An 11,529-nucleotide genomic window follows, 5' to 3' on the forward strand; every position below is an offset into this window, starting at 1 on the left:
TCATTTATTCACTTTAATTTAAGGTTTTGCATGCCAGTACTACATTTTAACCTTTTTAGAAGGTGTCTTTCTATAAGTCTACAATATATAACTGTGGAAGCAGAGAAAAGAACTGACAGAAGGGAACTGCAATGCATGACGTTTGTTAGCAAGAGTCAGGCTAACTGTAACCCTGATAACGCGAGATTTGTAGAAGCGAGGATTGTGTGAGGCGGGTGAGAAAGAACTGTGTAAGAAGTCATGGTGACCGGTATAGATAAGGTGTAGAAGACCTTGTGTAGATAAGGTATAGAAAATATTGTATGTTGGCAAGAGTCAAAACAAGTGAGGAAATGAGATATCAAGATGGCCTATGTATAAACAAAATGCCGCTGTCCCTCATTATTTCTGTAATGAAAGGTATAAAAGCTTGCTGTAATTAGTTACCTGAGAGAGACCTGCTTAGCTCTCTCCTCTGCACATGTGAGAGTTAATAAAGCTTCTGACTTGCTGTACCTAAACAAAAGAGTGAGAACTCAGTTTTTCTCCGACATCTGGGGGCTCGTCCGGGATGGCAACCTTTCAGAAGTGGTGGGCCAAGTCTTCATTTATTCACTTTAATTTAAGGTTTTGCATGCCAGTACTACATTTTAACCTTTTTAGAAGGTGTCTTTCTAGAAGTCTACAATATATAACTAAACTATTGTTGTATGTAAAGAAGATAAGGTTTTTAAAACGTTTAAGAAGTTTCATTTAAAATGAAATTATAATGCAGAGCCCCCAGACTGGTGGCCAGGACAGCGGCACTGTAAGTGCCACTGACAATCCGCTTGTGTGCTGCCTTCGGCACCCGTGCCACAGGTTCCCTACCCCTGACTTAGATACTTGAATAACATATAAAATTGACACATGCACACACTATTCAGATAAAATGTTAAAAACATTCCTATTTTGTCATAGCTTCTATTTTAAATTGTCATCAATTTACAGTGTGATGCTAATTTAATGAGATGCAGAGACTTAAAAAGTTTATAATACTTATACCACAATATGTCAACCTCCTACGTCAAGACTGACATGGCAAAGCAGCTTAAAATAACTCCTAGTAAGTACTCGAGCAGGGATTTTGTGGCTTTGCTTGTCAAGTCCAACTCTCCAGAAACCTTGTCCCAAGGGGTTTGGGGAGGGGCAGGGTCACTGATCTTCCTCCATCATAAGCCCATCTGCCCTGCCAGTAGCACTCACGCCTCGTGCATCGGGTTGCCAGTCATGTATTTTTTGTTTGTTTTTTTTAAACCAAAACACCCTGTCAAAAAGGGACACGGGTGGCTCTAGGCAGCTCTTCTGACCAGGCTATTAAAAGTCTGGTTAGCCTAGGGTTACCATACGTCCGGATTTTCCCGGACATGTCCGGCTTTTGGGGGCTCAAATCCCCGTCCGGGGGGAAATCCCCAAAAGCCGGGCATGTCCGGGAAAATCGGGAGGGAGGGCCCGGTGGTGCTCGGCCGGGGCCTCTTTGGCTGGGGTCGGCGGTGCGGGGCCGGGGTCGCGGGGGCGCGGTGCCGGGCCGGGGTCTAGGAGCCGGGCGCACGGTGCCGGGCCGGGAACCAGGGGCGCAGTGCCGGGCCAGGAGCCGGGGTCACAGTGCTGGGCCGGGAGCCGGGGGCACGGTGCCAGGCCGGGGTCCGGGCCCGCGGGGCCGGTCCCACGGGGCCGGGAGCCGGTCCGGGGTCGCGGGGTCGGGGAGCCGGGGCCAGGAGCCGGGGGGCGCGCCGGGCCACCGGGGGCCGGCAGTGCTGGGCGGGCCGGGGGTGGCACCCCAGGGCCCGAGCCGACCCAGTCTGGAGCCGCCAGGGGGGCCAGCCTGGGCCGCGCCTCCTCCCCCCACACTCCCCCTTACCTGCTTCAGGCTTCCCGCGAATCAAATGTTCCGGGAAGCAGGGGAGGGGGCGGAGTTGGGGCGGGGGGGGGCGTGGGCCGGGCTGGGGGCGGGGCCGGGGCCCTGTGGAGTGTCCTCCATTTGGAGGCACAAAATATGGTAACCCTAGGTTAGCCACCCCCAGCAGGGCAGGCAGAGTGCCTGTAGGGCTCCGTATGGCTCCCAGGAAGCTGCCGGTATCCCCCTTGGGCTCCCACGTGCAGGGTGGTCTCGGGGGGCTCTCTGTGCGCTGGCTCTGCAGCTCCCGGGGGCTGGGCAGGCTGGCGGGGGCAGGAAGTGTAGCCCCGAAGCCGCCCCCACGCCTAGGAGCCAGAGAGACGCACCAGCCGCTGCCGAGAGCCCAGAGGTCGGCGCTGCGCGGAGCCTGCCCCCGCCCACTCCCCATGACAGCGAGCGAGGGAGGGGGGATGGCGTGAGCAGGGGCGGGGCCTCATGGAAGGGGCGGGGCAGGGCGTTCCGCAGGAGGGCACGTGGCTCAGCCAAGGCGCTGCTCCGCTGCTCGCGCGCGGGGTGGGAGGGACCGTCGGCAGCAGCTGAGGCCTCGGCGCAGGCGCGGACACTGCGGTAAACGCAGGTGCCGCCTGGGCGTCAGAGCAGCGCCGTGCACCCGGCCCCCTCCTTAGGGCGGGGGAGGAGCCGGATGGAGCCCCAGCGCGGGGAGGGAACCGCCTTCCCCTGGGCCCGAGCCCAGTCGCTGCCGGAACTGCGGATGCGGGGTCGGGTTTCCGGCCGGACCCTTTTCGCAGTCTCCCGCTCGCAGACGGAGGGAAGGGGCGGGGCTGGGCTGGGCTGTTGCGCGCGTGTTTCCGGTGTCGAAGCCGGTTCCAGTCTCAGCCCCGCCGCGTGCCCAGAGCCGGACACCGCCCGGCGGCGCCTCGGGGTCAGAGTCCAGCCCCAGCGCGGGGTGAGCGCGTGACGGCCCAGTCCTGGCGCCCGAATCCCGGGGTGCGGCGTCAGCCAACGCCCCCCGCCCATCTTAGGTCCCCTCCGCCACCCCTGCTCCCTCCCACTCCCCCCGCCTCTCCTAGGGCCCCCTCCCAGCTGCTCCCCTCCCCGTCCCGTTTGCCAGCACAATCCCGGGGGGAGGAGGGGCGGGCGGTGCCTCGTTGGGCTCTGGTGGGAGCAGCACAGGAAGGTCTCTCCCAGCAGCGCCCCGGGAGCTTGCTGTGGCTGCACTGGAGCCAGGGAAGGGCTGCGCTGTAGCTGTGGTGCCATCAGGCTTTTGAGCTGCTTGGCCCGAATGCCAAGGTGTTGTAATGTGGGCAGGTCTGTATTACAGAATTACGTAGGCGTAACTGTGTTGTTCAGGGATGTGGAAAATCCACACCCCTCAGCGATACAGTTGTACTGATCTAACCCCCAGTGTAGGCAGCGCCATGTCAACGGGAGGGCTTCTGGCCACATAACTACCGACTCTCACTGAGGTTTATTAACTATGGTATGGTAGTATCTACACTGAAGCGCTACAGCAGCGCAGTTGCGCGGGTGCAGCTGTGGTACTGTAGCCTGTGTAGATCTGCCCTGTGTTTTGAATGAGACTATTAAAAAGTAACTGGTTAGTTGGATTTAGTTGGCCACGGTCTGAAGACAGGTTACTGGGCTAAATGGACCTTTGGTCTGACCCAGTATGGCCGTTCTTATGATCTGAGGTGTGCTGCCTGGGGGGGCGGGGAGAATGTTAAGTGGCAGTATCAACTAATGATTTAAATAGATCTGAGGCACTGTCTACAATTATGTTGGCATAATTTATGTCGCTCAGGGGTGTGACTAAACCACCCCCCTGAATGACATAAGTTACACTAACATAAGTGTCCATGTGTCAGTACTCCCGCCAATTTAGTTACCGCTGCTCACAGAGGTGGTTTTATTATGCTGATGGGAGAGCGTTTTATTAATGCATAAAGCATCATCACCAGATGTGCTGCAACGATGCAGCTGTGCCGCTGCAGCACCGTATGTGTGGACGTGACCTAACTGGGAGGAGAAATTTTAATGCTCATTCTCTTTTGTTTTTTTCCACCCTTCCATGTTCTCAAATACACAGTCTAATCACAGAAAAAGAAAACCGCAGAAATGTTGCGCAGACCAATAATACAGGTAACAAGTTACTGGTTTTGTTAAAAAGTTTAGATCATGCACAGTCTAATGATGTACAGTCTAGTGCATGAGCCATTTAAATAGTAACATAATTAACTATGTGCAGTATTGTTCTTATGTTACCATTAAAAATAATTGCATGCAAAATCCTTCATCTTAATACACTGTTAAATACTCAGTCCTGCAAAGTTGTAAACATGTGCCTAACTCTCTGCTTGTGAGTATTCCTATGTCCTTCCATTTTTTAACTTGAAGCACTTTAACCAGACATCCTAACTATAATTTTTTTCTTTAAGGTTGTAAGAAAAAAATATAAATTATGTATGTATGTGTAGTAAGCAGTGTTTCTTTTCTTTCTGTATTAAAGTAATCAAGGCTTTAACTACTTTTCCCATCCTAGGCTAGCTGAATCTTGCTCTGGGTGTCTGTCACACATTATTTAATATAATGATACATTGTATTGTTTACAAGTGCACATGTGTTTCCCTGTAGGGGGCTCCAAAACAAAATAGTTCCTGTCACCACTATTGAATGAGTGAGACTGTTTTCCTTGCTGCAATAATCAAAAATTGGCTAATTGAATACTCTGTAGACCCATCAAATGAAACCATTCATCAGGGTTCCTTAGGATTCCTCAGTAACTGACAGCTGGCTCTTACTGTTCTCCTTAAGCAAGATTTTCCACAACTAAAAGCCCTTCTTTAGAGGTATGACCTGAGATGGTATTTGATCCCATTACACCCACTGTTGTAAACTTATGCAGTGATATCTATTTAATGCTTTAATACAGAAAGTATTGTATCATAGTTGCTCCAAAAATTTTCTCTCGTCTGGAACTGCTATGAGGGTCAGTAGCCTTCTTTCTGTTCCAGCCCCACTAGGTAATTGAACTACAACCCAGAAGGTAGCAAGGCTCTCCACCAAAATATTTGCAAAAATGTATCTGTCATAAATATTAATTTTGACTCCACAATTCTCATTCTCTTCATCACCATCCTTAACTGTAAATTGTATCATATTTCCAGTTTAAATTAATAATTCATATCCATCAAACCATACTCTGTGATAAAGAACTTGTACAACTATCCCATGTGGGTAGAAAAATCACAGGGGATTATTAAAGTACAGTATGGAATACTTACGACATCATATTAAATTCAGTTGTAACATATAGGAAAAGCTCTTCCTATGTAAACCACCCCTATGCCATGCAACCGTACATACTGCAGAGTTGAATCCATTATCAGGAAAAATAGATGTTTCCCTTTGTGTCTGTCTGGCCTCATGTTATTTCTTCCACCCATCAGGTATTCTGTGCCTCATTTCTTTCATAAACACTGCAGAACCTATGGGGGAAAGATAAACTGTGAGCTTTCAGCTTGTGGGAATGTATTCCAAGATTTTGTTTTCTGGCGTTAATTTAACAGTCATTATAAGCCAAATGAAAAATGGTTCTATAAATCTGACTGGCATACACTGGGCATTAATTCTAGATGTCTTGTACGTAAAAAGCAAATTGCCTCAGTAGGTGGCCAAATCAATATGCCAAAGCATTTTTCTATTGCATTTTGCATTATCCTCTATTTTAACATCTTTGTCACTAGAAGGATTGTCAGTCCTCTTTGCTTCTTCTGCCACTCCCCTCTCCCCTTGTAGGAAACTTACCGTACCTACAGTCCTTGCTTATGGATCTTGTACAGATATGCTCCCTGACTTTCTGCAGCTATTGCCACTTTCTTCCTCCTCTGACATGGCACTTACAAGCATTGAGTCTTTCCTTCTCGTTTCTCCCCTTACGTTTACCTACAGTGAGTCTCAAATTTTTGTGGCACTTAATTGTTTTTAGCTTTTGAAGGGTGGATTGGGGTCACTGCACCACTTATGCCAATAAAATCGTATGTAGAGCTGCTGTTATGCATGTCTTGTCTGTACCCAAAGTTAAGCAGAAAAATAACAAAAGAAATCAATACCAAGTGTCTGTAAATATATTTTCTACTAAACATCATATAGAAACAGTGATAGTTGGGCAGGAAATTTCCCAAGGGTTACTAGCTGAAGGCATGTTTCGGGACGTTAGCGTTTCCCATCTAGCCCTTAAGATCCAAATTCAGCAATGCATTAAACACATGCTTGACTTTTAAGTGCCCGCGTAATCCTGTTAGCTTCATTTTACTGAACTGGACCCTAATTCAGAAAATACCCTGAAACTCAACTATTATTCTTTATTTGTTAACTAAATCTCTTCAAATTATCGGAGAACTGGTGTTCAGGATTGACTGGCGTGGAGCCTTAAACATCTGTCTGTCCTCCTAGGTGCTTCGTCAGTTTATAAGACACGAATCTGATTCAGCCAGCTCCTTGATACTTGAAAGATGTAAGTAGATGTTATTTGTTTGAGAATCTTAGTACTAGTGAAATGTGCCTGATGGGTCTGCCCAGAGATGTATTATGTCCTCTGCTCGCAGAAGAGGCTCCTGTACAAGTATAAGCACTCAGAAACCATGGTGATGAGCACATTATAAAAGCCTGGATAGATATCTGCTTCCCCAGAGTGACCAGCAAAGAGTGAGAGTAAATTCCGTCTCCAGGCCCATTCGGTCCTCTTCCTCTCTGCTAAGACTACTAACAGTCAAACGTGTGGTGTCTTTAATAAATGTTATAATATCTTTCTATTACTGTTGTGGAAGAACAAGAAAATATTCCTTTTTCTTCAAGAATCATCAGCTTTTACTTTTTACTTGTGTAATATCTTATTCCATTCTGACTTTTTAATCATGCTGCATTTGACCTCTTAAGGGAAACTTAAGATAAAACATTATCTAATATTTATCTGATCTTATTTCTGCAGTGATGTCTTCAGAAATGTTTCTCCTTTTGCGATCCAACCAGTGAAAATAGAAGGCAGGCAGTTACTATTAAATAATTTTATTATTATTTTACAGTGCCCAAAAGTATGCTAGGCACTTCATGGTACAACTATTAATGCCCCTGAAAACTTAAATTCTAATTTTATATATATAATGAATTGAGTGGGGATAACAAAACAGTAAAAGGAATGGGCCAAAGAAGGACCAGGGTTACAGTGATAAATTGAGTAGCTGTGCGATTTTAGATATGTGCATATCTTGGGGGTACAAAAGGTCTCTTCAGGACTGTCTTCCAGACCACCAAGGGTAGAAGTAAATGCTTTCTACCGCTGGAATTCTAAGTGCGAATTTATAGCCATGGCAGGCCATGAAATATTGGACATAAAACTTATCATTCTTATTATTATGCCATTCTGACTACTATCTTGTTTTACCCACTCCCTTTTGATTCAGACATGATTTTAGTAGTGATAAATTGGCAGAACTAGAAACCATCGTACCATCTGAAAGCTTGAAATCCTTTTCAAATGATATAAAGCATTTGTTACTAACGCTAGGAGTCAGTGAGACCTTGGCTGTTTAAAACCCTGTTGGAATTAAAGTGCAAAAAAGAAAAGGTGGTAATCATCAAAACATAACTTTAAGGTACTTTAGCTTTGAGTAAGGCTTGTTGTAATGATGGGGGGGGAAAGAATTATTGCAGCTTTGTTGTGGTAAAAATACAAAAGTCAAGATTTCATTTAAAAAAAAATTATTTTGTGTGTGTGTATATATGTGTGTGTGTGTATGTATGTGTGTATATATATATATATATATATATATATATATATATATATATATATATATATATATATATATATATATATAAATTTAAAAAAGTATTGGGACAAGGAATAGAAGAAAATGAACAGTGTGAGCAGCTCCTTGACCCCTGAAATGGAGACTCCTCAGAGATGTTGGTCAGCACTAGTGTAGGCATCATTAGAAGTCAGAGAATCTGGATTCCTTGGGTTTTGTGATAAGTTACAAGTCAGGATAGTAGTTTATCAAGGTTAGAAAAGCTGAAATTGATCCATGCAAAAGTTCTTGGGACCAATCCAAGCAGTCGTCCCGAACTTTAACTCTTTCAAGGATATCTCCTTTTGCTCCTGGTGCACCTCAGTTTGATATTTTCTGTCCCACACATTTCAGCCTTGAATCGTATCCAGTTACTCGGTCGAGTAGGACAGGACCCTGTTATGAGGCAAGTGGAGGGAAAAAATCCTGTTACAATTTTTTCTCTTGCAACCAATGAGATGTGGCGATCAGGGGAAAGTGAGGTGTTCCAGGCAGGTGAGTCTGTGTAGTTATTGGAGTGGAATAATGTGTTTTTCACCTGTTGTAATGCTGTTTTAACATGAAATAATACCAATCCAGAGCCTTTGTTGATGTAAATCCATGTAGCTCTATTTATGCCAATTTATACTAGCTAAGGAGCTTGCTTATCATGTATATCCAGGAAGCACTTTAGTATTTCTCAAAGGCATGTGTTGAATAGTGATTTGTGGCAGACTTTTCTAAGAAGGACGGAGGAAGCCTCCAGCTATTGCTCGTTCATCATTTCACATAGACTTTGTGGGGGTGGAGTAGGTTCCATTCTCCCATTACCTCCCACTGGAGATGAAATAATGACTACATCTTTGTTTAGATGCCACTTTCAATTTGTAACTGCATACTTTTCTCCTAGCCTGTGTACAACGTGCAGGCTGCAGGGAGAAATAATTGCATGTAATATGAGCCGTGGTTTCTAAACAAAGGTACACAGTATATGCGCTCTCATTATACTTGTATCATGTTGCATGGTGTTTCTGGCCCTGAAAGGAAGAAGAGTGGAAGTTTCAATAACAGTAAATTTCCATTTCTCCGATCAATCACTTGACTTCTTAGCTGAGGAGCACTTAAGTATTGAAACAAGCCCTCCGCAGTTCGTTGTGTTAGAGAGAGAGAGAGGACATGGCATCCTTCGGCACCTTTGTCATTCATTAATCTTCCTTTCATGTAACATAGGTGATATCACCCAAAAGACAACGTGGCACAGGGTCTCTGTGTTTAGGCCAGGCCTGAGAGATGTGGCATATCAGTATGTGAAGAAGGGGTAAGTGGCGTAAAAAGAGTGCTTGGGGATTGATTGCCTTAACAGTCAGTTAATTTGAAGTGAATCAGGCACAATGGGGGTGGTTTTGTGTAGATGTTAAAATAGAAGCATGTCGTGCTTAAAGCATTTAGTGCTCAAAGACTACAGACAAATGAGGCAAGATCTCTGAACTCTAAACTGACAATTTATAGAATAAAAATAATGATGTAATCCTCCTGCCTGTGAACTGAATTCTTATGTTCATGTTAGTGCTCGAATCTATGTGGAAGGGAAGATAGACTACGGTGAATATACAGATAAAAACAATGTGAGGCGGCAGGCCACAACAATCATAGCAGGTAACAAACTTTATTAGTCAAACCATCTTGTTTTGCCATTTCGAGAAGTGAAGGGGAACAGAGAAATAAAGTGTCGTTTATCCTCATTCCCAAATTTCATAATTTGGAATTTCGAGAAAATGTATCTGTGGTTGTATTTTTAGTTCCTGGTCTGTGCCAGTAGGTGTCATCTGACACAGTTTATGAAAAGAATTAGGCAGGAAAGAGGTAGCATTTGTGGATTGCTGAAAAGTTGCTGACACAAAGAAGTGAATTGTAGCAAGTGGGTGTTTGTGCATTTTCTCTGCACTGCACATTGGAGAGAAAATTGGACATGTACACTGCTGTACAAGGTGGGCCTTGTTGAAAAGTTCACTCTCAACTTCAGCAGGGAACATTTTTCTGTCTAAGCCTTTGATTTCAGGCTTTCCGCTAAATGTTAATGTCTTCTCCCTGTAAAAGGAGTGTCATGTGGATATAGCTAGATGGGGAATTTGGAAAGTAGGAGTGAGGTGGCCGAGAATAGCAGAAGCGGGAGTGAGCAAGCAGATGTTCCTTGGGCTAGGAACAATCATGAAGAAAGATGGAAAGTTCAGAAACTCGTCCTCTTTGCTTCTGTAAAGGGCAATGATTTTTTTATTTTTAATTACGTGACTTATTGGCGAGATCAGTATCCTGAAACTTTAGGGGGTTTGTTTTTAGCAATGGGCCCCAAAAAGCTGAGTAATAAAGGAAACATTCGTGTTTCAAAACTGTGTATAGAAAGTTGGGCAAGAGGTGAACAAAACATGCACTTTTAATTTTTACTTTTGGTTGTTCCCGAAGTGCAATGTTCTTGCTGTCATAAACCCACTTGTTCAGATGGCCCAGCACTTACTGCACTGTGATATTGACCCTTGTTATTAGCACACTTTCAGAGAGCCTGCCTGTAGGTATATGGCAAGTCTTTTCTTTCAATGGTTCTCTAAAGTTTTCTTTTTAATAGCTCTTTAAGGTAGGGTTATTGAGAATTTAGAAGACCACTGAAAGTTAAATGTGGACTTTCCTTACTCCTGCTCCATGCTGATTATGGGGGGGATGATATCAGCTCATTGCATTTTGGGATATCCAGCATAAGCAAGACATTAGCAGTAATAATAGATTTATAAGAGGGACAAATTCAAATCTTTTTTGAAAATTGCCTCTAATGATATATTTGGCCATTAACAATGTTAGACGCTTGTGGACACATGCTTGAAAATACCTATGTTCACCTTGATAAGGTCACTTGACCTGGGGAAAAGAGAAGAGAATCATCTGTATCCATCAGTGTTCGTTTTCATGGGATATTTGTTCTGGATACTGAAACAGTACAAGCCCCTGCATTTTATTTTTAACTTCCCTACAAAGTAGCGTGCGTGTGTGTGTGCGCATATAGATATGTGCAGCAAGACAAAACACTTATCTGATCCTGAAAATTAACTACTCTGTTGCATTTCCTTTCAGATAACATTATTTTTCTGAGCGACCATATCAAAGAGAAGGTGTGAGATGTTTAGTGCTTGGACCCATGCTGTTCCTTTCATTTTATAGTATTTCCTAATTCTGAAATCATGCATATTGCTGTATTTTCTGTAAACAAATTAAAACACCCTTTTATATGGTTAAAGGAAGAACTGTGTTTTTTGGTCTTCAAGCTTTGGCCTCTGAATGTTTCTTTTACTACTTCTCTGTTCTATCCTAAGGGGCAGCCCTTGGGACTATATCAGTTTGAATCAATACATTTATGATTAGACGTTGCATTTCTGAGTTTCTTGGGCATTTTTAGCCTGTATTTATTAAAGGCTCCCATAATCCCTGGTTATAATTTTAATTCCAATCCCTGGAAAATTTACTTAAATCTGTGCCATACTTGTTTTCGTCCACCAGGAGGAGCTGTAAATGCACCACCAGATGACTTTCTTTCACTGCTTCTCCATTTAGAGCAGGGGCCGGCAAACTTTTTGGCCTGAGGGCTGCATCAGGTTTAATAAATTGTATGAAAGGCCGGTTAGGGGAGGGGGTCGTGGCCCGGCCCCCACCTCCTATCTGCCTCCCCTCCATCCCCACCCCTCCCCGGGACTCCTGCCCCATCCAACCCACCCTGTTCCCTGACGGCCCCTCTGGGACCCCTGCTCCATCCACACACACACACCCCACTCCCTGTCCCCTGACCAC

General features: G+C 44.9%; 1 protein-coding gene across 8 annotated transcripts; it reads left to right on the plus strand.

Annotated features, from left to right (window-relative positions):
* Nucleotides 1–2,241: 2,241 nt before the first annotated feature.
* Nucleotides 2,242–10,981, plus strand: SSBP1 (single stranded DNA binding protein 1). 8 transcript variants are annotated; one of them, XM_024107764.3, is made up of 7 exons: nucleotides 2,242–2,264; nucleotides 3,963–4,015; nucleotides 6,329–6,389; nucleotides 8,074–8,214; nucleotides 8,929–9,016; nucleotides 9,266–9,354; nucleotides 10,819–10,981. In XM_024107764.3, exons 2-7 carry the CDS (start codon nucleotides 3,992–3,994, stop codon nucleotides 10,860–10,862), a joined length of 447 nt encoding a protein of 148 aa, XP_023963532.1. In that variant the 5' UTR covers nucleotides 2,242–2,264; nucleotides 3,963–3,991; the 3' UTR covers nucleotides 10,863–10,981. The 8 variants fall into 8 exon arrangements, with proteins under 8 accessions (XP_023963532.1, XP_005296415.1, XP_023963530.1 ...); XM_005296358.4 differs by lacking the exon at nucleotides 2,242–2,264 and adding an exon at nucleotides 2,358–2,482; XM_024107762.3 differs by lacking the exon at nucleotides 2,242–2,264 and adding an exon at nucleotides 2,381–2,492.
* The last annotated feature ends 548 nt before the right edge of the window (nucleotides 10,982–11,529 follow it).

Source organism: Chrysemys picta, chromosome 1 (assembly GCF_011386835.1).
Source record: "Chrysemys picta bellii isolate R12L10 chromosome 1, ASM1138683v2, whole genome shotgun sequence".
In the NCBI taxonomy this organism is placed as follows: domain Eukaryota; kingdom Metazoa; phylum Chordata; order Testudines; family Emydidae; genus Chrysemys; species Chrysemys picta.